Genomic DNA, 26382 nt, shown 5'->3' with positions numbered 1-26382 from the left:
ATATGCGCCCAAAACAGTGCAAAATCGGACCGAAATAGCGCCGCTTGTTGACTCTCGTAAAGAGGTTGGCCTCTGTTTTTCACTAGAAATTCAAGATCACTTTTTTGTTTAAATTGCATGGGATTAGCCACAAAATTTTACTCGCTGTTCAAGGAAGATACCCCCCAAACAACAGTAAAACTAAGCGCTCATTTCTGAATGTAGCCGCCCGCCTCTATTCAAAATAGGCCCGCAATTTGTGGCTTTTTGTGAAAGAAATACCCCGAACCGGAAACTATCAATCCCAAATTTGAAATTTATAGAAATAGTTCTATGATCTCTCCTGATTATGGTCTGTCTTATTGCAAAAATACCGTGGATCACAAAATATTCAGCTTGCGCGCAGAAATACATGTACAACGATTTGGTGAAATGCACCCTAGGCGGATAAGGAACAAGGACCGAATTTCATTGACGTAAAAATTTCATGTAACAAATCGCCAAACATTTCCGGGTATACACAACATATTTTCGAACATCCGTGCTTTCCAGTCACACTGAGCAAATTTCGGCATTTTGGTGAGTGGCTTCCTTTTGTCAAGACTTCAACTTAACACTACCCTTTTCCATAAGGCGTACTATATGACAATCACATTGAATCCGCTTGCTCAGATCAAGTGCAGCCATTTTGTTTGAAAAACAACTCACACAGCATCCACTGCAACAGTCTGGCATTGTCGTTAAGTCTAAATTTTGCAAGACCCTTTCCGCCCGAACGTTTTAAATATGGGGGAAATACTGATTTCAATTCCCGAAGAAACCAGAACTTTGCCCTTTCGATCCTCTTTTCAATTTGATTAGTTACAAAAGAGGGTTAGTGACAAACTGCATTAAGTTTCATGATCAACAGATCAAATGATTTCAAAACCTATTCTGACCGTACTGTAAAAAAGTGGGGGGGGCCACTGGAATCGTACACACACGTCAAAAATGCTAACATTATCAGAATTAACGCTAGAGTTAATATCCTAAACTGTCGATGGTTCAGAAAGAACCGTCGAACTATACTATGACTGCAATGTAAACCCCCAGAGAACCATGCTAAGATGGCGTAGCATGTTGTGCCGTTGTAGGCCTATGCAATTTGCTTGGAGAAATGGAGAGGCACTGCAGATGCCAGTAAGAGTTGATGAAGACCCAGACATTTTTGATAACCAAATTTCGGCGGGAATGTGTTTAGATGGGAGTAACGTATCTCCAAAAAGTCGACCAAAATAAACCTCGGGGAAATATGTATATTAAAAAACAAAACAGCTACCCTTAGTGTACAAAACATATGTTTTGGCATGTTTTTCCGACACAAACGCAAAACCTTTCATATTCTACAAATGTTGACTTGACACAATATTTAACGACACCGCATGTGCAAGGATATACAGAAAGTAAAGGATGGAGGTTGGCAGTTGACAAATAAAATACACTTTCATGCTGCTACATGCATTCGAAGGCCTTGCAGTGACTTGAGGCAATTTTTTACAAACTGCTTAACTGGACGCGGCAAAGATTCCTGTAGGCCCTTCAATACTTGGGTGGTTCAAAAAACATTTTCCAAGAGTGCAATGATAGTCCTTCAGAATTGTTATCCATGCAATTTAAATATTTATCGTCTAGGAGATTGCCTGGGACTGACTCCTCAAAATGGAAATTAACAAGAGGGTCGACTTTTGCATTAGTAACACTTAAATATCAGTTTTGACTTTCTCATGTCCCAACAATCACCATTGCAACGGCTCACAACTTTCATGACTGAGCTGAATGCATTTTATTCATCTAAGTATTCACTGGTGTAGCCATGTCCACACTTGCACCCTTGACCCATCATAAACGATACCAAAACCGAACATTCTTGCGGTGTATGATCAACGTACAGCTGGAATATTCCCAAAACAGGCAGGAGTTTACGTAAAAATGCCTTTTCGTGACGAAAAGCATAGTTTACAATTCTGTGATGATTATATTATGCGAGATCTCCGCAGTACACGAGTTTTCAGAGTGACTCTTTGTGGTCATTTTGCCATCATTTCTGCGAAAAACAGCACCAGCGATTCTTACACAGCACCCATTTTACCAAGACCGTAGGTCAACCCAAAACGCATATTTTCCACTGCGATGCAATGCAGGCGGGCTAGAACGTATGTGGCCCTCGGAACTTCAAATGGCCTTTCGTGTATGTTAGATTGATTTCAAACTTGACATTTGTAATGATCAGGAGTGTTTCATATGCATGCCGAGTTTTCCAGAATTGAGCCTAATCCGCCCCAGCCGGCTTTGAGATGGACCAAAATAACTTGGTTCTTTGAGGGTTAAATCCCAAATATTTTTATGTCCTTGACACCACAGCATACTAGTGAGGTCCCCTCTCACGCACCTCAATGTTCCCTCGACTCTCCTCATGCATTGTTGCCAAATCACGTTGAAGGAAAAAACTCTGAATTTATTCACTTACTGGTGGTAACAACCTCATAATACGTGTTAACGACCCCCCCCAAACGGCAAATCGGAACATAGTAGGCACGTAGAATTTCATCAGAGTTTTCCAGCAGATACCTAAATCAAGATTTATGAACAGAAATCTATATGACAACCACGTGAAGGGTTCTGAGTGGACATTCCGTTATTAGCGAAAATGTCTGGGTCGGGCACTTACGTTAATTCTTACTGGCCTAAAGGTGGACATGGCAAGAATCTTGAGGGCAGGAAACCAAACGCTGATGATGGAAACGTTTTCATTAGAAATTTATCAGTGATCGAAAGATTATTTTTGAGTTTGTTAGACAAGAAAGTGTGTCTTGTTGCTTAAAAGCTTAATTTGACAACTCCTGTGACTCTAAATGTATCGTACTTTTGTATCGTACTTTTGCTGGCGAATTTATATAATGAAAGTAATCAACGGATTTGACACAGTTGGTTACTGTCAGATTTGCATCTCAAAAAAATTCCCCCATTCAATGTCCTTTTCAAGTTTAAGAGGGCGGTTTAGTAATGAGTTGTAATTAATGTGGATTATTTGATGCATACTTTGATAGCTGCGTGAGATATTATTATACCTAGTTATTTCCCTGCTTTTATGCTGGCAATTAGGCATAGTGTTTCCTTTATGAAAAATTCCTGTATAATAGAAGAACATTCTACTGCAATTGTCCCACAGTTCGTTCAATTAACTACGTCACTTTATCAATATGATCAGTCGATGAAAGCTTTTTGAAGTCCCAAATTAGTTTAATTAAGCACGACTTACCCCTCGGCAGGAGAGGTCTCTCTCAACAGTTATCTGCGCGTCAACATTGCAAATAGTATCCTAAAATGTCATGGCCCGCACAGTACTCCCTTTATCCCTTTGACCTTTGGATATTTGTAATGTTGACTATTTCCCTGTGCTTTGTTATGTTGTTTGGATGCGTGGTGTTCCGCGACAATGTATATGTATATTTTTTTCGGGGTGGCACTTCAGTACATGTAGTTATTTCCAGTGCGGAAATTACCTGCAATTATGATACGGAATACACATTAGAAGTTACAGAAATTGTAGTGAATTTATAAAGTTAATAAGGGAAATCATTTATTCACCTTATGCATTTCACGGAATGAATTTTTCTCGTAACAGTGATTACTTCCCACCCTTCAATTAAGTTGCAATGTTTTGCAGCAATGACTTGACGAATTTGCTCGTTTCTATCAGATTGTTTGGGTTTGATTCATATTGAGAGAAGACCATGGAAAGAGATTTGGCACCCACCGCACCAACCCCGAAGGCCGCTGAAGACGGCAAATGGACCGTCTTTCAAAGGATCTGTAAGTTTCATTCAAGTTAGTTCAAATTCCTAAAAATGAATTAAAGCACTCCATCACGTTTTCCTTATTTAGCTCTGAACCATGGAATTCAGTGGTTTCACATCGCCCACGGCCACTTTTCGTTACTTAATTCTGTTTCTCATTTTCTTCAGGTGACTATATCAGAGAGAAGACAGGCCTATCGTTTTGGGGCATTCTCTTTTGGGTAGTCCGAACTTACTGTAAGGATAAGCATATTTTGTTAGTAACAAATTTCATTCAAATCAAATGAATGCAGTTATAGGAATAAAATTTGTTGGTAATTACTGGCTGAAGTTTACCATCTGTACGCTTGACATTATCCACTCTGTTAGCGTGCGAAGTACAAGTTATCGTCAACGTTGCCTTGCAGGAACACTGTGGCCCACCAAAAGGAGTGAGATAAAAGAGGAAACAAAACAAAACAAAAACAAGACAACTTGGAGGGGCAAAAGTGAAAGGCGATACGGAGTTTTGATTTCTCTACCTTCCTCCTGAAAGCGTGGAACAAGCACCAAAAATAGCCCCAACCCTCATTGGTCACATAATAAGATTCTAGTTTTCAAGATGTATTTTTGCGTTGGGGAGATGTTAATTATATATAACGGTTTTGCCCTTACCCAACGTATATTAATAAGCACTGTATGCTCAGTGCTTGTCCGAGAGCTTGCGAAAAAAAAAACCGCTAGTGAGCAGGAGGTCGTGGGTTCGAGTCCCACCCGAGTAAGCTTGTGAGGGTTTTTTCGCAAGCTCTCGGACAAGCACTGAGCATACAGTGCTTATTAATATACGTTGGGTAAGGGCAAAACCGTTATATATAAGATTCTAGTTGTTTTTGCTCACCCCCCTAAATATAGTTTTACCCCCCCCTTAAAACTAGTTGTGTGCCCAGCCTTGGCTACTAACTTTACCTATTCTATAATGAAGTGTGTTTCTGATCTTTTATCCATTTTGAAGTGGGTTGGGGAGAGCGATACAGAAGCAGGCCCGCTACACGTTATGAGATCGAAGCTGGAAGGCAGCAAGAGGGTAAGTGTCTATTACTTTTAGGAATGAGCAAGAAATGATAATCCGAAAAAAAATAATAATCTTTGAGATTTTCCCGGTGTGTATTGGTCCCGGCATGCTTACTGCCATGGCGTTGATTGTACTGTTCATTGGTGTCTCACAACTACAAGTTGTGGTTCACAAGGACCAATCTGTGAAGATTTCGAGAAGTATAGTTGAGCGTGATGGAAGATAAAAATATTTTCTTTTCTGTTTCAGGCAACAGTGACAACTATCATGGCGAAATAACCGGCGGAGATGGAACAGGTACGTACAGTATTTTGAAATACTATATAAAATACTATATAAAATACTATATAAAATATAGTATACTATAAACTTAATAAAATTTTAAGAATTCGCTAAAATGTATTTTTAATAGATAGTATGTGGAGACCAGGGTACCTCATGTCTTTGAAAACTTATTTCTCTTATAAATTGCGCTCAATCCAAAAATTTGACTTTTATCCTTTTTTCAGTTGATTTTCTCTTGCTTTCTTGTAAATTCAAAACTAAGACCTCTTTCGACGTTTCCAGATGGCAAAAAAACGATAACTGTAGTAATGAGAAGGTAGAGCTGCTTCTGTCTCGGTTTAACCAGCGTTGTCAATAATATTAAAGAACTTTGGTGTTACACAGATGTCGACAGTCCTTCGCAGCGTGAGATTAGAGGCTCCAGACGCGAGGGATCAAGTGCAGGAAGGAGTGGTAAGGCATGAACTTGGAAAGTACCATGCATACTGAAAAAGACCACATAATGTCAAGGAGCCTTCATGGGATAAACACGAGAATGTGGATCATACTGAAAAGCGTTGAAAAAAGTCAACGTGCGGCGAATTCGAAGACTCATGGTATATCTATTGTGTTCGTAATTTTGTTCGTTTCTGTTACCCTGTAGAGTTAATTTCCGTGGTAACTCAAAACATATGCGCCATGGGTAAATAATACATGCCAAAAATAAAATGTTGGGCGGCTGAAGGACCCCGTAGTCCACGGACTATTTTCTTCGGGGATTTCTCTGGAATGAATGTTCTCCTTAAATGTATGTAGGATTCATTCATAAAGCTCACTATTGATATTTCGGCATATTTATTTACAGAAAGGTCTGAATCGACGAATCGAGCTGGTGCCACTGAGGGCACGCAGCAGGGTGGCGTTAATATTCGTGTCATTGGGAGAAACAATACAATCTGCACTGGACGAGACAAGTGTACCTTCAATGTCAATCCAAGAGAAAATTAACGTTTTGGGCCTTTTATCTTAGTCATTCACAATATTTGCCCCTCAGGGAGGGGCGCCCGCGGGTGTCTATTCTTTGGTAGGCTTTCCCGCGTTTTTACATCACCAGATTTGGTATCACGCGGCCTTGGACGGCGTGCAGGCAACCGTCCGATTCAGCCAACTCGATGTGTATTATCACCATGTTACAACAGCACAAGTTGTATTGCTACTTAAGTTCAATGCACGGATTGACCTTCAACAGTAGAACCGCTTCCCAAGTAATGAGCCTCACTTAAGGAATGACTAGTTGAACCACAAGGCCCTTGGGGAGGAAAGCAGGGCTGGACCGGATGGGTCATGAGGCAGCCCACCGGCCTTATAAGGAAAAGTCAGTGTTCATTAATTTGACTAACCCCACCCTCAAATCCAAATGAACCAATCACATTCATGCACGCTGCATTACTATTCAAAGACTAGTAGCTAATACCTAATAAGGTAAGGAAACTTGTATGATGGATAAAAAATGGAGTGTCCAGCAAATGTATAAAATCCCTATGAGCTCTGGCAATCGGGCAGAGAGCCACACATCGAGCCGGCCGAATAAACCACGTCAACTACTTTACAACTTTGTCCCAAGTCATTCTCTTGTGTCGATCCATATAACCTGTCGGGTTATATTATTGTTTAAAATCAGACTAAAGAGGAAGAAAGTTATACTATACATATACGTTCATATACGTATATGACTGGCTAGAAATACAGCGACGGATCATGCTTCTGGTGTGAGCGGGGCAAGCTAGTAAAAAGTAGTTCTGGGTAATCTGCTCCGAGCGGAAAAAGAGGGCGTGTTTTTTAAGTACTCACCGCATAGGCGCGCGTTTATGACGGGATCAGTGACGCATTTGATGCGGTGCAAGCCGAGTACGCGCAACGAATCTATTCCTCGATGTATGGTCTTTGCGTCCACGCAGAACGTGTGCAAGATAGAACCCTCTTGGAAAACTTTTTACCATCTGTCTTTCTTTTGCTGCTTGAGGGTGCACTCTAACTCGGGGCGGATGGACCTCTTCACTAATAATCATGCACGCATGCGCGCAAGTGACCTTGGCGGCAAGAAGTATGAGCAGGCCATCGAAAAGGGAAAGGAGTGTGACTTTGATGATCATTTTCCCTCAGGCTTTCTGGCTTTGTGCAGTTTTTCCTTCAGAAAAAATCCCATTAATTGTTTGTGGTATATAAGTTTCTAATTGACGTGGATTTTTAGTGCTATGTAAAAAGACTTTGATAATCGTAATTTCTCCTGTGCGCACGAGCATATGCAGCAAGGTATGAGACGGAGAGAACCCCCCTACTTTGTGTTGGTCATTGTCTCGCAGGAATCTGGGGAATTCCTTTCAGACATCTTGGGGGGGTGTGTTAAGTAACAATAGTCTGGAATGTGTATAGGGATTGGACATGTTGGGGGGGGGTACCCCTCGGTCTCATTTCTTGCTGGGTATACGCACGAGATCGCCCTTTCTTAGTATGGCACCTTCCATCAGAAATGGTAGATGTACGAACTACTATACTGCATACCATTCGATTCACTGCTTTCTGCACTTAAGAAATCTGAAGAACCAGATGTTTTCTTTCTCTTTGGTCGAATCTGCACTTTGTCTCGTACAACCCCAAACACAACGACTGGATACCATTTCTTTCGGTAGTACTTTCGGTAGCTATGAGCAAGGTCAGTGGTTATTAAGCCATGTACATGTACGGTATACATGTACATGTACACTGAACATCGGGATGTGTTTTTACAAATGCACAAGCTGGGTCCCAAAACACTAACGATGTAATTTGTACTTATGATCGCAGGGGGCCATACAAAGAAACTGCGATCTCGTGCGCACAGGAAATTCCGATTATAAAGACTTTTTGAAAACGATTTGAGGATATCTTAAATGCATTTAAAAATATCTTAAAATATAGATGTCTTGAAATCATTTGGAGATATCTTGAATATGAGATCAAGATATCTTGAATTTTAAAATATTTTCGAATCATTGAATCAAAGTCTTAAAGGCTTTAAGTGTCCAGAGTTTTTCAAGGTATCTTGAAATAATTAAAGATATCTTTAAATAAATGAAGATATCTTGAAAAAAAATCAAAAGAAACAGCTTTAACTCGAATAAATATCACTTATATGCGCGACATACGGCTGTAAAGGCACCACCCTGTGATTTCCAGCTGAGGGACATCATGGTTTCGACCCACGGCGCATACAGCTAAGTGCAGAGAAAGAGTCCATAAAAGGGCGAATCTTCCCCCTCAAGGATTCGGACTGTTATCTATATTGGTTGTGGGTCAGAACAATTGTGATATACATTCCGAGTTTCAGTAACATATTTTATCGACCTTAGCGATAAAATTCATTATACTCTAGAAAAAAAACATGGTTGTGCCGAGTGTAGATTGTGTGTTGAAATTCGTAGGCGCCTGTCGTGTAATAGTAGCGTCTAGGCGAAATGGGGTTTAGCAATGAGCCAGAACAAAGATCCAGAGATTGCCAATCGTTGCGGGGGGCAGCCCGCCAGATTCATTGGCCATTCAGCTCCACGGGTTTATTAGGTCAATGCGAGTGAGCTGATCACCAGCATGCGTCGCTCATGCTTCGCCAGCCACTTTCGTTGCAGCTTCGAGTATGGAATTCCATATCTCCCGTCGCCCGTCGTGCGTCGCATTTTGCTTTTTGTTGTGTCCCAATTCTGCCATTTACCAGTTCCAAACATGCCATTTTCCGTCGTGCGTCGCCCGCCGGACGGTGCGTCGCCCGCCGGACGGTGCGTCGCCCGCCGGACGGTGCGTTGCCCGTTGTGCGTCGTCCGTGGTTTTTTTGTCACGATTGCGCAGTGGTATTTTTAACTTTGACCCTTGACCGTTTCACATGTACATGTCCTTGTTCGATCGATCCACCATGCCTGACTCTCACTTTAGCAATAGAACTAAAAGATGTACATGTATTCGTTTTTGCAGTTGCGCCAAACTCCAATTGAAAGAAGAAATAATATCCTGACATCGGCTAAGTAACGTGTATATGAAATAATACCATTTTGGTTACATAAATAAATTAACAAAATAGACTTTTGTTAGGGTAGATTGTTTTTCTCGATAACTTAGTTACTCCAGACGTAACTTTACTCGTTAACAGCCTGACTTTAGGTCTATAGCCTATGTAATATTTCTGTCTGTCCCTGCACGATATCACACAGAACGGAATGTAAATAATAGATTATTTACAATATTTGATTCCTTAATAGTTTTCATAAGAGACGAACTGATTCAACATTACTTTGAGGGCGGGTATACCTATGATGAAATCTGCTGTATACTCCAAATTAGATATGACTTTAGTTGTAGGTTGGCTCACAGAGGTCTTTTCAACAGTAACGTTACTTGTTAGCCCCATAAATAATGCTGATGTGCTGGACAACCTGTTCTCATTGGCCTATCCACCATGGCATACACACCCACAAAAACCAACCCGTCATATTTTCTGAAACTTAAACCAAGTGGTAATTGCCCCCAACAATACATTTAATAAACAGTTTGTTATCCACAGCATAGTATTTCTAAATTTCAAGGTGAAATTGAGAGGACAAGATGCAATATCTATATCGGTTGGCAGATTTCTTCCTGGAATTTGATGAAAACAAGTCGGCACGTTTTTACAGTATGCGAATTAGAATAACACTGTGGATAAGTTGGCCGGAACATTTTTGCTGAAAATGTTTTTCCCAAAGTAAACACTTTTCTCAGAGAGGTGATATTTTCTTGTCAAGGGGCAGGGGTAGTCTAGCATTATTGAAATTAATTATGTGACTAGTATATGCTTTGCAGATGGGATTTGTACTTGCCTTATTCGGAAAAGATCTTCAGAAGTGAATGGAATCATCACATTGTCATTTGTTAAACCCCGGCTTTTGCAAATCCTATGCAACCCATTTGATGGGCGACGCACGACGGGCGACGCACGACGGGCGACGCACGACGGGCGACGCACGACGGCAGATATGGAATTCCATAGTTCAACGCTAATGTATTCAAAGCAAGAGTTACTCATATTTGGAATTTCCCCCTTCCCATTTTAACCAACACAGTGAGTTACCCACACAGTATCCGTCAATTGCTATTTTAGGCGATTTACAAAAGGAGTGGAAATCCCTGGACACTGGGAATTCCCGTTTCGATTTTCTATTATCGCGCACCGACTCAGCGGGAGTACCTTTACCCGGATAATGGCAGTCCTAAGTCCAAAAACAGCATGAACAATACCTTGTCAGAACCAATGAACAAAACCCCAGAAATTACGGTTTTAAAAGTCTGGGAAAAAAGAGGGTAGATCCAGTACCATTGGGGGGGCGGGGTTCAAACCCGTTTTGGGGCGCCAGAAATTTGGAATTTCTTTTTCATGTAATATGGCCTTTGTAGATATCGAGGCTTTCTTCTGGGGTATTTTCACCTCTTGGAAAGAAAGAGATTTAAAACAAAGAAAAAACCGCTTTTCTCTCATTTCCTTTAAAAAAAATTTGGCTTCATTTTCTGGGGGAGGGCATGGCCGCGTTGACCTCCTGGATCCGCCTTTATGAAAAAAAATAGACACCAACAAAATAGAAAACGCTTGAGGGGGGCTATCATTTCCCCCTCAGAAGTATTTGAGCAGCCCTACAGGATGCTGTCGGTACTACCTGACCGATGTTTTCCTGCTCTTATAACGGAAATAAGTTCAGGGTAACTATCAGGGTAAAAATAAAGTGTTCTTTGAAAAGTCATTTTCATGAAACATTGTACACTGCAAGATTTGGTAAAACACAACTACAACTTAGCATAACTATCAAACGGAGAAATAAGGCAATTGCTATACGTGGTACACATGAAATTCACAGACTGTGAAGAAAAATCGATGGGATGTGCTCAGAAAATCTTTAAAAACTTTGGGTCGACACCGACCGTGCCAGCTTCCCTTGCCGTTTCAATTAATGTAATCTGAATCGTTTGTCTGGAAACTATGGACTATGACCTCCGTTTCCTCCGAACATTTGAAGCCTGGAACTGAACAACAAAGACCAATCATGATTCATGAGGTCATTGCCGTTAGAGGGTTTGCCTTCATGACATGATGCAAATACAGCCGGAGTGCACAAATGAGGCTGGGGATTTCCACCATATCCTCGGCGAGTGCGACCACCACAGCAGCACTTACGCGCCCCATCTAACGCCATTTCCATCTCTGCTTAGTCAATGATCGGATCGGAAATTTGGTGAGTGCATGTTCATCATTTACATATAGTTATTTGGGTTCACTGCACAGGCGGTAAGGAATAAGTAGCACTGAGGCCTAAGTGAAGTTGAAGCCTAAAACATGAACAGCCGTTTCACTTTCTTGACTATGTTGCTGTCTGCCAAGTGATGCCAACGATAGGAAGGTGTAAATTGGTGTAATAAGTGCACTGTATAACGCACAGGCTTTACGTGTGTTTCTATTTCTTTGAATGCCCGATAAAAGTCCAACTATACCATTACTGTCCTGCTTTAAAAGACAAAGGGAGCGAATGGTACAATTTATCCGCCGAGTCTATTGGGCCTTCTTTTGTTTAGGCGTATTCATCCAAAGCGCCGCTTCTGCTCACCATGCCATGCATTGGTAAAAACTGTGGCTGGCCGAAAGTACGAAAAATATCATAATAATTAATAATGTTTACAAAAAACCTTATGCAAATATAAAAACACTACACGTGTATCTATTGCTAAATGGAAATAATAATGGAGGATGAGCACTAAATTTGAGGCAGATGTTGCCATACAAGACTGAATTTTCTGCTAACTTTGTCCGGCCGGACAAAATGGCGGCGAATGCTTGAAAGCACAAGGGGTTGGGACCTCTACCCGACTCGTGTGTCCCAACGTGCATCCGCCATTGTAGTAGGCAACGACTGCGGTACCAGACTGTATTCAGTAGTTTTACAATAGCAAGCCTTCATATCTTTCATAAAATGGCAACAAAGCTTGAGTATCAATACTATAGCCTATAGACATGCGCGATAACCAGAAGTGCACACACGCGGCACAAGTTGTGACGTGCCGTGGGCATAATTTGACAATCATGACACCTGCTTACATAATTTAGTTGTTTGCTAGTTTACGCCTTTTATTGTCAGCCAACCAGTGAGAATTAATTCGTTTCCGGCTAAGATAGCGAAAAGTTTTCACACATTGTACGAAAATACAAATATCCTCACTTTAGGGAGCATACATACATTTAAAAATAACGAGAAAAACCCAGGGATTCTATTTCACAGAAAATAATTATGAATGAACAAAAAAATAAATAAATAAAGGGCCTATCTTGAAGATGATCTATGCATTGAAGTTGGGGGTGTCTTGTCTTGGCTTGACTTGGCTTGACAAGGACTTGCAGTTCAAGGGACTTGAATGGATGCCGAAGATCGTGGGCCAAGTGCAGATGACGTGCACGGTTCAAATACATAGTCTCTTCTTCTCCGGCTTGACTAAATCAGGTGTGGGAATGGAATTCATGTGACTCTGGTTCGAGCCGCTCACTGTCCAGCAGTATATGCATCAGTCATATTATGAACCTCTTTGAAACATCCTGTGGGCCTACATTTGACCGAAATTATTGGATGCAGGGTTATAAATTATGCCCACCTGGCTCACGGAGTCGTTTTAATCAACAAAATGCGCGCACTTTGTAATCCCACATTAGTCCAACTCGGTCAGTATTGTCTCTTGGTTGCAGATTTAGTTCTTGCCTTTTTCCCGATGCAAATCAGATTTAGTTTTTAGTCTAAAGATTTGAGATACGTGCCATTAAATGCAAATGGTGGCAAAGTCCACCAATTATGATGTCAACGTTCAGCAGCTGGATTTTCCAATTTAGCAATAATGCATCGGGGGCGTGTTTTGGCGATCATAACCAGGACCTGGTCACGTTGCTTCCCTTTGTCTAATGGCTTTGAGGGTCTGAAGTGCTACATAATCACGGTTAACTCTGAGCCAATCAAAATTACCGAAGAAAATCTCTGACGAATTACAGACGAACCAGTTCTTGATTATGACTGGAAAACGCACCCCAAAAAGTATGACAACTATCAGGATTTTAAATGAGAATAACCAATATGACTCACTTTGGAGTGACTTTAAATGACTGTGATTTATTCGATTTGTTTGGCCTATTACAGAAGAGAAAACGGCTGTTGAAGTGGGCTACAATTGTTTAAAAATTTGTCTGGCGTATGTTTTTTTGGTTACACTTTTCTTCTTCAATGTTTCCGTCTGATCGTGTGCTTTGTGGTTTTTTTGCATCATGTGTGGATTTTGGGTGTTGAAAGATACAGCGACCCGACCTGTAGCTCCATAGACGGATTTGTATAGTTTGCTTACTTTCACGAACATATTTGCAATTCGCTTTCCGGTTTCATCAGACTGATGCAGATTTTACCTACGGTGGCCGAGTGAAAAGGCATCACGAAGATTATAGAAACTTTAGTCAATCAATAGTCCCTCTACGGAACTCATGCATTGATAGCAGGACGTTTTCCACTTTTTACTGCTGACTTTCAAGTACATTTCAGACGCTGGAATGGTAAATAACATGCTCATTCGGTTAATAAATATTTCTTTCATCTCCAGCGGAAGGAGCACCATGAAAAACGATTTGGTACCCGCGCAGCCGCAACCCCCGCCTGCTGGGGAAGACGGCTATTGGGGAGCTATATTGAGATCCATCGCAAGGATATGTATGTAAAGTTTATCTGTTATGTCTGATTTTGTTATGCTCGAATTCTTGATAATGGATCCACCCATTTCAATCATGCTTCTCGTACACATCACTCGCTTTAACGTTAGTTTTTTTTTCGTTTACTTCAGTGACTTATTTGACTGGGAACAACCCTTTCGTGGAAGTTCTTATTTCGATTTCCCAAGTTTGCGGTAAGAATATCATGCAGATCCTTCTCCATGACAATAAATTCTGTTTCAAATCAAATCAAAATCGGACATTTTGACATTTCTCGAAGTGTTTCCTCAAGAGAAGCACGTAAGGTATAAGTGATCAGACTCATAACTATTGCTTTTGTTATTGCTTCAGGTATGTTTCGTTAAGTTTGGTTCGACAACAGTTATACTTGATTTGGCGGGATAAAGTTAATTAGATTGATCACAAAGTTACCAGAGTTTGTTCAGTGACATCAAATTAAGCTACACTGCCCTATAAACATTACGTGCAGTCATGATTAACATAAATAACTTGTTTCGGGTATTTCAAACTGCGTGTCCACAGATGCAGTGTGATTCTGCAAGGTCAAAATTTACTGTCAACACCATTCTGCTTCTAATCTATGGGGCCTACTACAAAATAGGCCTAATCTAAGACATCTGTGGCAATATGTTTGCAAGTTAATTGTCTAAACACTGTCCAACAGCCATAGCCCGTCATATTAGTTCAGTCCAATGGACTTGAAGTTTTTTCCTCTTTAAAGCAAATTTGGTACAGCGATTCAGAAGAGCACCCGCAGCACCTGACGTGATTGACGGTCCGGAGCAACAAGAGGGTAAAAGAACTTTTAAAAGTTGGGGGGAAGCCAATCGGTGGGCATCAGCATGCAGATGTTGCCCATGCGTGCTTTTGATGCTTACACGGTGCAGCATTGCTTGTATTATATAGGCGGTTTATAACAGCCTTGCATGGGATGTACAAGTACGAGAGAACAAGAAATAACCTACAAAGGCAAACCCGTCACTTCTAGACTTGAAAGAGTAAAGTCGGGCATGATGAATCAGTACGATTTCTTGATGATTTTTCTGTTGGAAGTGATCCTCTTCAGAGTGGTAGTTATCATGGAGAGGAAAAAGCAGGGGAAAAAAAGCAAAAAACAAAAAACAAGACAAAAACAAACAAGTATACATTACGCAAAGAAAATCACACTGAATGATAACACAACTCCGATTTTTATAATCTTTTTCTATTTTAAATCCCCTAAAACCACTTTCTTCTATTTCACATAGTCAGCAAGAAAGAGCATAACCGTGAAATTACTCAAGCTTACGAATGAGCAGGGTTACTTTTGGCTTCAAGCACTCTTCTTAAAAACAATATTATTGGTGATTTTCTGATGTTTCAGACGGTCCTACACGGCGTGAAAATCGTGGCACGAGGAACAGGAGACGAAAGAACAGGAGACGAAATGCGCCAGGCAAGTTCATACACAAAAAGGGTAGATCATGTAATTATGAAACTTCGGACAGCGAGTACACGCAGGCTGCAGATGAGAGAGAGACGGTATAGGATTGTAGCAAATCTTAGTAGCTAAGTTTGTTGTTTTCTGTTCTCGATGAAATGGCTGATCAGCACAGAAGATTATCTCCAGGCACTATTTTGTCCAACCCTTAGTTGCATCTAAGCAACGTGATCATTCAACATCTTATTAATAAATGAGCAAGGTGTCAATCACAGCCTTTTCTCGGTAACATGCTACATGAACGCGGTACACATGACACGCCTGGATTAACCGAAGGAATGTGTTTCATTTACGACAAGCGTTCATCTCAGTCCAATTTGATTGCGATCTTTTGCTGTCAGACAGTACAGATGAGCCGGACACCACATCATATCCTGCCTCTCATGTGGCTGACGGAAAGAGAGTCGTGCACCTGAAACGACTGGTAAATGATGGAGATTGTAATCCTGTCGTAATGGATGCTCAAGCTTGCAGGGTGAATTACGTAACAAACCAAGGGCAAGTGCAGGAACAACGTAAGTCAAATACAGGAAATCGGAATCTCTTTAAACATTCCTCACTAACTGTATTATCTACTGCAAAAGTTTAAACCCTTGAGGGGTAAATGTCTCAATTAAAATTGCACACATCCCTTTTCAAAGATTTTAGGTCTTCAAGATATATATGGCCCCAGCAGTTGTTCTAAATTCAATGCCATAAGGAATTATTTCAAAGGTTGGTTCCTATAACCACCAGTGACATGTCTCTTTTCTAGTTTTTCTGTTTAGCTAAAAGTTATATTTTATTCCCCCCCCAACATGTAGGAGCGATGGACCCTGGAAAACTTACTGGAGCCAACAGACTGGAAATAGACGAAGTGAAACTTTCGGGCAAGAATTCGCCATTCATGCTGAGTGCCTCACATTGTGACTTCAACTATGAGAAATAGTTTACGACATGAAAAGGTTCGACGAGCATTTCCAGTCCTACCGATTTACTGTAAAAGGGTGCTAGGTGATTGAACTGTGTGGAGTTTTCGTTTCCTAATTTCTCTGTTCTGTTGTTTTTATACTTTGTCACCGATCTTTATATTCGTAGCAATTTTGACGTGAACTTATTGGCCTTTCATGGCCAACTGTAAAAAAAAAAAACAGTTCAATTGCAATTGTAAACATAAAGGCGATTCATACTTGGCGATAGAGCGAACACAAGCGCGATTTGGTGAAGTGAGATCAGAAATGTTGAGCACAGTTCAGTTTCACGGAATGAACCTTATCCACGAGCGTCCATTTTTAAAGTCTTGTTCCCTGAATCTATCATATTCAGTGAACTCTGTTAAATGGGGTGCTGCCAAATTATTTTGAGCTCCAAAATCTCACTTTTAGTCTTTTAATGCGACTATCACAAATTTTTTTATTGTTTTTTACAAAAATCGGCACGAAATTTATGGACTTTCATTTTGTCACTGCATGCTCTCAAAATTAAAAGTTTACCTTACGACCAATTCAAGATGGCTGACACACGAATACAGTCGTTGATTTCGATACCGGAGCATGAATTGACCTGTTGCAATTTACATGTACATAGTTGAGCTGTGAGTGCGAAAAACGTCTGTAATCTCTGTACGGAACGAATTCAATGTAAGCGCCCCAAACACATCGCACATCTCGTGGAGTCGGGTGTAGGTAGTTGAAATCCTTGAAACAAAGCCTTACTTCGTTACCTCCACCCGGCTCCGCGGAACATATACATGATGTGTTTGGGAGCAGATCTGGTTCGGCATTCTGGACCATGCAGGGAAAATGGGTTAGCGGTAGTTAAATTGTAATGGTTACGGATATGTTTGTAGAGGAATAAGCAATCATTGACTGTTCTTCTCTGGACAAGAGTTGGCAAATTAAACAAGTCAAATAGTTCAGAGTAAGATATAATACGACGATCATTGTGTAGGACCCTATATATAAACATTAAATAACGCCGTTGCAGTCTTTCCAGTCGCTCAGATTGGGAGTGAGAAAAAGAATTAAATACTACTGTGCAATAGTCCACTTGGGGTCTGATGAGGGAGCAGTACAGTGCACAAAGTACATGTTCACTTTTACAATGTTTGAAGTTTCGCCACACCAAGCTAATAATGCTGTTAATAATGCTAATAATGTTTATCCATTCATTCGATTTTATACTTTATAAAATGTATTACAATTACATGTATATTAGCATTACAAGCAGGCAGAGGTCATGTGTAAAAAAAGTAGTAGTGTAATCGTTAAAATACAGCTTAGTCCTTTGCGGTAGCTACATATTAATTTCTGGCAACTTGTTGACCTCAATTTTAATTATTGTATTTAAACTTTTTATCTTTTTGTCTTCTAACGCAATGGTCACAGAATCTTTGAGAATTGTTCCTTGTGACTATGGCTGCGATGGTATTGTTTTGCATAATTAACGACCATCATGTTATTGAAATTTTCCTTTTAGTCGCCTTTATCAGGATCGAATGTCTAAGCCTTCATCATTTCGTTTGCATTTCTTGATCATGATTTGTCCACTGTGGGTACCAACGCGTGCCAACCCATTTTTACCTGTACCAATTTCATGTATTAACCCTAACTTGATTCCTCAATCCACTCATTTCAAAAAGATTTTACATGCACTTTAGAGGGAGTTAGGTTGAAGGATTCAGACTCGATATCAGAAGTGTGGACTTGAGTGCAACACTGACTCATATCATATGATTCACAATCGTGCGCCGCCGAGAGTTTGCAACGCGTTTGCCAATCACAACGCACGAATTCTGTCGACCCAATGCGCGTTTAGAAAGAGTCGGCAGGTTTCGCGCATTACCGGATTACCCTCAGTCCAAAATAATGTGAACAGTGTCTTGTCAGACCAAGTGGGAAAAACACAGACTTAAACTGTCTAGAAAACAATGTTGGTGGATCCAGAACCAATTTTTTTTGGGGGGGGGTTCAAACTGTTAAAAGGCACCAAAAACTTTTGAATATTTTCATTTTTTTCTGGCGTGTGAGGCTTGAGCGTTTTCACGCTTTGAGAAGAAAGAAGAAGAAATTTAAAATAAAGGAACGAAATCGATAATATCTTTTTTCTTCCATCTCTGTTTTTCTCAGAAAAGTCTTTTTCATTGGACATTTTATAAAAGCAGGATTTCAAGTATCCGTAAAATAGCTACAACTAATAGCATAAATGTAAAACTAAGAAAAAGACGGTTTCTGTGGTACACATTTGAAAATAAAACAAGACTAAATAAAACTCGATGGAATATGCCCGGAATATGCCCGAATGTTGCAGTTTCCCTCACAGCTTCTCCAAAAACATGATTCAGGGAATCGTTCGTCTGGGAACAAGACTCTGACCTTTGTGTCCTTGAATTCGTGATCACCGGCACGCAATCGTCACCGAAACGGGGATTTCCAAATTCCACTGTATTTCCGGCTAGTGCTGCCTACGTGTACCACAATCGACGGTAGCAGCACTCAGTGTTCCATATTACTACTGAAAAGGACAGAGCCCCGTAACACCACATCGACTTCTGTCTAGCTGGAGCTAATTGGGAATTTTGTGAGTACACATTTATCATAATTCATAGATAGTTCTTTGGGTTCACGGGAGGTGCTCATCCACGAGGCAGATTTCACATTACGCTGACTAAAAGAATTTATTCAAGTACTACATTAGTGAGGTCTAGCTATCAGTAGTCATTTCACTTCCTTGACTGTTTGACAATCAGGTCTGCATTATGATATAAAAATGTCATCTGGTGTAGTAAGTGCACTGAATAACAGCCAGATTTTATATGTTCGTGTACAGACCCCCTGTGTATGACGTCACGTTGGAGAGAATTTCGATCTTTCTTCCTCTATTGATAGGCTCGAGTAAGCCTTTTGTGCATTCATTTGTCTTGAAATCTAAACAGCAAACATGTCCTCTGGGAGGGCCCTCCACGCAGGCCCTCTAATTCTTTCAATCCAAAATAAAAAATCAATTGATGGGCATGGATTTCCTGCTTGAAAACTTGTAGAGAGGGGACCGGGCGTGTACGATTCGCAACACTAGGCCTAATGATACTGGTATACAGTATGTGGTTGGTAGATGTACCCATGATTGGCCTACGTGGTGTAATTTGACCTGTCGTACACAGACCACGGCGGCAGGCTGCGTATTTTTTCCCCAAACAATCCAACAGTTTTGAAGACGGCGCCCTCTGTGTTATGCATTATTCATATTTTGTCCACGGCTTTAAAGGGACCAGGACATAGAAATATTTCTATAAATTTTACGAAAAGCCTTTGAAATTGCATCTTTAGGTTTCAATTAACCTAATTTTAAATTTTTGTTTTGCATTTTAACCCATATTTTGATGCTTTATGCTAATGCATATTTGCATATTCATGAGCAGAACGAGATGTCATCCAAGGACTGAATCTCAATGTTGCACTGATTTGTGCACAGAAAATTTCTAGTTTTTTTAACCACTGCTTTCGCAGATTTCTTTTTCCTTGGCTATTTATTGCTGTGTAAGTATATGGCAATAATCCAGCAAAAATACTTTTCACAGAAATGTTCCCAGATAGCAAATTTGGGGTTCACAATTTGAACATGAAAACATGTGACTTGAACCATGTCTTCCTGGATTTTCATCAAAGCAAAAGCGCCCTCATTTGTCCAGAAATGCTTGGTCAATTTCTGATGTTTGAAAGAGTGCACTGTTCAGTTGACGTAATTCAAAAAAGATGTAAAACAGTCTTCATACATGGAAGAAGAGTACAGAGATACACAAAAAGTGATTCTGAGAAAAATTCATTTCCTTGATCCTTTAAGGAGTGGTTACATAATTTATAAAGCTTTTCAATTCACCGCTGCTTGGCAGCCAAAATGCGTGAAATGGTTGGGGCACTCCCGATTTGAAATCCTCCGTACCAGGTTCGAATCCTCTCTCTCGTTTTACAACTCTTTTTTAAACTTGTAACTAACAAGTGAGAAAGAAATATTTTCACTATAAGATTTGTTTGTAAGGTGGAGAACCGGAACCACGCATCACAAGACAGGAAACTGATAACGTTTGGGAAAAAATCGCAGGTGGGTTAGCTCTATGCATAAAGAGAATGACTTAACCAGTCCCCTCGATTTTTTTTCTGAAACCAAAATTGATTCATAAAAATTAACCTCAGCATTCGATCTTTGAAATTGTATTTTCGCATAAAGTTAAGTAAAGATTTTGGAGTTGAGGTTACACTGAAAAGCAAAACAGTGATGCGTCATCTTCTAAAGGGGCTTTGTCATTGACTACATCAACATCAAACGTTGCCAAAATTGGAAGTTTTTCCGCTTTCAGTTTTTAATTTGGATGATTGATTTTAAAGAACGCGAAAGTTTTTTTTAAATTTTATTCACAGCATGTTTTCTGTTATTTCATGGGCTCATATACTTTGTACAGAAAACCTTTGAGGTACGGTTTGATCCAATTGTAGTATTGTAAAGAAAGTGTCCTCATTCGTAGCCTTTACATAAGGATTAGCTTCGTGCATGTACAGGTATGCCGCATAAAAATGGCGATGTAAAGCGTATTAATCTTACGCACCCAATAATTTTCAGAATCATGCAGAATACAAGAACATGAACGTGTTGAACGTCTGGCTGGAAGTGATTAAAAGCAGCATCGTCTTTCTACGGTTTAGGAGCCCAAATGAACAACGGGGTTGCTTCACTGGACTTAAATAACACGGTTCAAAACACATTAACTACGCCAGCAAGTGGAGCGGCTCTAAAACCGGAACATTGGATTGGAATTGTCGCAACAATTGTGACATTCTTTATCTTCCTTGTCGGACTTTGTGAGTGCCTTCCTCATTTTGGCTGCAAATGTAATTTGTTTATCTTATTTATTAAGTAAGACGCTGTTTGGAGGAACCTAGATTTAAATCACAGTTTAAGTGAAGGGCCATGTTGGTAGGATGGGAAGTGTTCATTTTGCTGGTAACGACGCGACCTCAACGTATGCATTTCATATTGTCGTGAACCTTTGACGAAGTGGAGTCACCACCAAAGGAGCCCCCGTTGCTATTAAAAAATTGCGCCCTCTCTTGGTCCCGCTCGAGGCGGGAGTCATTCATTCCAACTTAGCCATGGCACGTGTAGGACATTGCGTGGAAAGGATCCCAATTATTACGGGTGATTCACAATAGTGCGCCACCAAATGTTTGCAATGCGTTGGCCAATCGTAACGTGCAAAATTTGTCGACAAATTTACGCGCATTGTGATTGGCCAACGCGTTGCAAACTCTAGGGGCGCACTATTGTTAAACGGCCGTATTATCAACCACGCGCCAGTATTGTCCCACACACGCATGGCCAGCTATTACTCAGTGTAGGCCTATCGATGTACATTGCGCAATACTTGACTGTGTACAGACAGTACCGCAAGTTGCAAGCTCAAACAAAACCAAGGTTCCTACCTTTGGTGTAATCTGGGTGCACGTTAAACTGTTCCTCCGAGATAAGAACCAGTTGAAGCAAACCCTCAGACACACAAACATGAAGACTGATAATTTTCAGAGCTGCAATCTATCAGAAGTGGAGACTGACTTACGGGAAGACGATCCGTTTAACGCCGCGTTGACCGTGGAGCATCTGCGTCAGATGCCGCATTACTAGAAGACTTCAGTATGCATCCGCTCTGGTCGTGAAGTTGGCGTTGGTGGCACTTCTGTCTCTTTTCTTAGTATCAAGTCACTGAACCGTGTTTCCAAAACCATCCAATGTGATGTCTCCATGACAAAGTTTGTTGAGACAGTACACACCGACGTATTACATTATAAAAGTACTCACTGTACAATGCTAACGAGGATTATTCTTTTTCGGCGCATGTGTGCGATCGCTCTGATTGCCGTGACGCGTGAGCTGTCCGCTTTATTTTCAGCTAAAGGCTGCATCCGAATCAGTTGTTTAGAGCTAGGTCTAGGTCTTCACTCCATTGAAAGTACGTGGAGACGCACAGAGAATAGACCTAGCCGTAGCTCTGGAAGCCCGTTTCGGACACGGCCTTACAAAACCGCAACGTGCACGACCAACCCCAGGGCTTTTACCAAAAACGCCGCCGCTTCAAATTTAACGTGCGTGAAATGTCCACTCGATGGGGGCCCTTGCTTAATAACGGAGGGAATGAGAGAAATATTTATTGGGGAATTAATTAATTTCGAAACCACATTTTCAAACTTTACTACGGTAGTATTGCATTCCTTTTTATGCCACAATTTACATTTCCCTGGTTATTCTCTTTAAAACGCCAACACCAAAAACTGTGATCAATCAGTATGTGCAAATCATTTGAAATAATTAAGCACTTTCCTTCTCTTTATAGTGGTATTTCTATTCGGCAACGGCATAGTTAGGCCCCCTAAATGCAAGAAAAAAACTCCAACTGGAGGTGAGCTTTGATCTCGAATTGGATAAATAATTATACAATTATAATTCTATATTCTGAAGTTATTGTTCGAGAATAAATTGTATATCTCATTATTTTACATATTTTCTGATCTTATCAATACTCATCGTTCATTATTGGGTAGGGCCTATACCGTTTTCCACGGTATATTTTTTTTGCAAAAGATACCCTTTAAATCAAAATTGTTGACGTGAGTTGTTTCGGTCAGGGAAAGATTGTATAATGAAAAAAGAATGGGGACTCTTCATTGATGGTAAATAGGAAGAGTGTTTGATTTTGGACAGTGTTTGATTATGGACAGTGCAAAGAAATTAATCACTGTTACAGCAAGTGTTTAATTTTTTCCATCAATTTTCCAGGTCAAACACAGACTACGGATAGCAGATACAGTGCTGTAACGATGGACCAACCAAACGGTATTTGGAATTCGCAGAATTTTTTCAAACTTGACTTGCACGTGGTCGTTGTGTGTGGGAAGCCTTCTTTATTACTGGGAAAACTGTTCATCAAAAACGATCAGTTTGGTACAATATGAGTCGAAGGATAAGAGCATCGATGTTCCAGTATTCGAACGATGCAGACTGCAGGAAATGCTGCATGAAACTCATAAAGAGAACTTGCCAGAGAGAAGTTCTGGGGCCCCAGGAACGTGGGGGTCTAGGTATAATGTGGAACCCTGCCAAGCTGTTTTCTGCAGACATTATTTTGCAATGACAATGGCAAGTGTTGAAACAGTCGGAAGCATATCAAGCTTTTGGTGTCGGGGGGGGGGTTCAAACTTGGGTGCTGCTTCGGGCTTGTTGGAGAAAAAATATCAAAAGCCTTATGGTCCCGACATCCTTGCTTTTATTTCGTGGTGTTGTTTTCCGAGGGTTTTGGTGTTAATATTTGATAAAATGAAGTATTATTATTAATATTAGATTAATGAAAAATCCGTTGGGGGCAAACCTCCCCCTACCCGCTGGATACGCCACTGAAACCCCTCCTCGAATATTGTTCACGTTTCCTAAAACATGGGTGATTTTTTTTTTCCATTTCTGAGCAGAAGGCGCCCAGCAGCCACAATCAGTCGAGACTGACCAGCCGGATGGAGTACCATCCCTTGGGGCTCCCCAAGCAGCGGGTGGCGGTTCGGCAGATTCTCGCCGAGTAGCCAGCACCAGCGATACCAGCAAATCCTCACCAAATTCCCAAGGTTCAGCAAGCCACAGCGCCGTGGGAAATTTAGTCAAGGAGTTGGAAATTGACGGAGAAAATTGCCCATTTCTTGGGAAGGTTCAACATAGCAAGTTCCGGTTCGAATCAGATGGAGCACAGGAAATGGCCCAAGGAAACGAGGCCGATTCGAGTACGTAGGTTTTGATCAGTATACATGTAATTGATTTAGCCATTAATGCTATGCATTAATTAGAGTAACTCAAAAAGTATTTTTGCCAAAATTTTCTTTAGAGTTTCTTTGAACAAATTAAATTTCTTCGAAACAGAAAACCTGTTTCAATGCAGAACATGTTTAGAGTTCTGGTGCATAGTGTTTAGCCATTTGAGGCAGTTGGTAAAGAATTTGACGTCTAATGTTTTACATCTTTAAACAGAAATAGCAAGGTTGAATTGCTTAACACTGTGTTTATTAATAAAGTGTTCTATAGAAAACAACTTTCCAAGATTTTAACTCCCATCTTTAACCATTTCATGTAACACTGAACTTGAAGAATTTGATACCTCCTCTTGTCAATGCAATGCACAATCACATGCTCAATTATTGCCAATTTATGCCGGCCTGTAGGCTAATATTGGTTAGTTATGATCTGTCCACAGCAAGAGAACAGGGACCCTCACGTACAGAACCGCCCAATGCATCTGGCCTTCAGAAGAGCGCAGGACCGGGAGGCGGTGATGCAAGAGGGGCCAGCCGTGGAACAGCAGGAGTAACAATTGGCCGCATGAAAGTAAGCGGGGTCAATTGTCCCGTCATGACAGAGGTGAAGAATTCCGAGTTTACTTTTACTTCTAGTTCACGAAAAAAATAGATGTCTTACGAACACGACATGCATTCAATATTCCAAACGTGTAGCTCGAATGACTGAAGAATTTAGAACACTTGCAGTAAAGATAAAATATTAAAATACAGAAAAACAACGATTGAGGGTGAAATTACAAACGAGATTCTTTCATCTCTTTAAAACTGTTTTTTTTTGTAAAGTAGGAACCAACTCAACCACCTGTGCGTCTTTCTTGACGTGCTTAACTTTATATGAAGTATTAGAAATTTGTTGATCATCTATTCATGTTTAGAAATTCAGCTCTTTCGTACGGCAGTGCATGACACCATCGTTCACAAATGAAGACGGGGGAAGATGTAGATCTTGGCACAGAGCCAAAACAAAAAGGCTTCTGTGACATGCAGGATCCGACGAAAGATCCTATGAAAGTTTGGATCGAGGAGCGGTCGAAAGACGAGCGTTCCTTTTCAAACTTCCACTTTTCATGCAGACACTCAGTTTAAGGTAAAAGTAGCATCCAATCTAATGCAGTCTAATCTGCTGGATCGTTCCGTTGTTTGGTTCTCGTCGCAATTTAGTGTCGCAAAAATGTAGTTAATGTACGCGTAGTTTTGTGTGAACTTATGGCTCTAGCCAAATTTATATTTTATTCGTTTTTCTATAAAGCATAAAATCTACTGACCAAGTTTTTGCTGTAAATATCGGTGCTTCATTCCATTTGAATAAAAGATATCTTTTTATTATCTGCACGTTAAAAGTATGGATGATAATCACTATCAAAATGGCAACTTTGAGGTTTGTTGGATTTCTTTTAAACAGTAAACCTTTGAATTTCAAACTGCACATTTTCTTAAAATCGTGTATTCCCATATTTTCTCTGTCCATGTATTCCGCAATAAGTATATGAAATTGTAACCATTAATGATTAAAAACCTATTTTACACAGGTAGCGTTTTTTGAATTGAAAAATTAAAATTTTAAATTTGTAAAACTTGCTTGGTGATTAATTCTTGAAAGAACTATTTCCACAATGTTTTGTCCGGTCAGACGTATTTTTCCAGATTTTTAGTTCGCTTAAGTATCTCTCTGTGTTTGAAGACAGAACTAGATGATTTCAAGTAATCTTACGGTCACGGTGATTTGATGATGACAGAAAATAAACCAAAAATGCTTATTTTTTCTGACAGAACCGAGACCGCCAAGCCTGGGTATGGAGTGCACTGTGGGATCATGCCCATGCAGAGTTTGGCCCCGAACAAAAAAGAGAAAAAGAAAAAAAAGGGCTGCATACAACGTTCCATTGTTGCAAAGATTTTTGATGAAGAATTTTTTCCGCAAGCTCTCAGACGAGCAATGAGTACACTGTGTATATAAATCCATGCGTCGGGTAAGGTCAAAATCTGTTATTAAAACAAACATCAGCGCGCCGCAAAGGATATCTTGACAATATTGTTTGTGACGTGAAGCTTTCGTTTTGGATGTGTGCTATGCGTTCTACTTTCTTGACAACCGGCATTTGTCATCGTCC

At 40.4% G+C, this 26382-nt stretch overlaps 3 protein-coding genes across 9 annotated transcripts; all 3 read left to right on the top strand.

Annotated features, from left to right (window-relative positions):
• The first annotated feature begins 414 nt into the window (after window positions 1-414).
• LOC147798500 (uncharacterized) lies at window positions 415-6721 on the top strand. The gene is made up of 7 exons (XM_087139395.1): window positions 415-558; window positions 3719-3831; window positions 3984-4052; window positions 4807-4878; window positions 5116-5163; window positions 5536-5604; window positions 5996-6721. The coding sequence occupies exons 2-7, from the start codon at window positions 3753-3755 to the stop codon at window positions 6136-6138; spliced, it is 480 nt and encodes a 159-aa protein (XP_086995521.1). The 5' UTR covers window positions 415-558; window positions 3719-3752; the 3' UTR covers window positions 6139-6721.
• Window positions 6722-11221: 4500 nt separating this feature from the next.
• LOC110987028 (uncharacterized) lies at window positions 11222-18683 on the top strand. Of its 2 annotated transcripts, none has more exons than XM_087139054.1 (7): window positions 11222-11417; window positions 13807-13913; window positions 14044-14106; window positions 14655-14726; window positions 15297-15372; window positions 15759-15928; window positions 16217-18683. In XM_087139054.1, the coding sequence occupies exons 1-7, from the start codon at window positions 11398-11400 to the stop codon at window positions 16339-16341; spliced, it is 633 nt and encodes a 210-aa protein (XP_086995180.1). In that variant the 5' UTR covers window positions 11222-11397; the 3' UTR covers window positions 16342-18683. The 2 variants fall into 2 exon arrangements, with proteins under 2 accessions (XP_086995180.1, XP_022105115.2); XM_022249423.2 differs by having other exon boundaries at window positions 11223-11417; window positions 15297-15368; window positions 15755-15928.
• Window positions 18684-18817: 134 nt separating this feature from the next.
• Window positions 18818-25845, top strand: LOC110987024 (uncharacterized). 6 transcript variants are annotated; one of them, XM_087139045.1, is made up of 7 exons: window positions 18833-18971; window positions 20427-20489; window positions 21089-21244; window positions 22771-22836; window positions 23214-23270; window positions 23900-24202; window positions 24670-25845. In XM_087139045.1, the coding sequence occupies exons 3-7, from the start codon at window positions 21097-21099 to the stop codon at window positions 24879-24881; spliced, it is 786 nt and encodes a 261-aa protein (XP_086995171.1). In that variant the 5' UTR covers window positions 18833-18971; window positions 20427-20489; window positions 21089-21096; the 3' UTR covers window positions 24882-25845. The 6 variants fall into 6 exon arrangements, with proteins under 6 accessions (XP_022105104.2, XP_022105105.2, XP_086995171.1 ...); XM_087139043.1 differs by having other exon boundaries at window positions 21006-21244; XM_087139046.1 differs by having other exon boundaries at window positions 18839-18971; window positions 20414-20489.
• Window positions 25846-26382: the final 537 nt, after the last annotated feature.

This window comes from Acanthaster planci, linkage group LG07 (genome assembly GCF_054643075.1).
Source record: "Acanthaster planci isolate LZ-2023a linkage group LG07, COTS_SCS, whole genome shotgun sequence".
NCBI classification, from domain to species: Eukaryota; Metazoa; Echinodermata; class Asteroidea; order Valvatida; family Acanthasteridae; genus Acanthaster; species Acanthaster planci.
This window is presented reverse-complemented; position numbering and strand designations above follow the sequence as displayed.

Bases quoted from the DNA above. Each gene is read 5' to 3' on its own strand.
- LOC147798500 (XM_087139395.1), top strand. From the start codon at position 3,753: ATGGAAAGAGATTTGGCACCCACCGCACCAACCCCGAAGGCCGCTGAA. The intron at 4,053-4,806 runs GTAAGGATAAGC...TCCATTTTGAAG, and splicing joins TTGGGTAGTCCGAACTTACT to TGGGTTGGGGAGAGCGATAC. The intron at 5,605-5,995 runs GTAAGGCATGAA...ATTTATTTACAG, and splicing joins ATCAAGTGCAGGAAGGAGTG to AAAGGTCTGAATCGACGAAT.
- LOC110987028 (XM_087139054.1), top strand. From the start codon at position 11,398: ATGATCGGATCGGAAATTTG. The intron at 14,107-14,654 runs GTAAGAATATCA...TCCTCTTTAAAG, and splicing joins TTCGATTTCCCAAGTTTGCG to CAAATTTGGTACAGCGATTC. The intron at 14,727-15,296 runs GTAAAAGAACTT...CTGATGTTTCAG, and splicing joins CGGTCCGGAGCAACAAGAGG to ACGGTCCTACACGGCGTGAA.
- LOC110987024 (XM_022249412.2), top strand. From the start codon at position 21,097: ATGAACAACGGGGTTGCTTCACTGGACTTAAATAACACGGTTCAAAAC. The intron at 22,837-23,213 runs GTGAGCTTTGAT...TCAATTTTCCAG, and splicing joins GAAAAAAACTCCAACTGGAG to GTCAAACACAGACTACGGAT. The intron at 24,203-24,669 runs GTACGTAGGTTT...ATCTGTCCACAG, and splicing joins AGGAAACGAGGCCGATTCGA to CAAGAGAACAGGGACCCTCA.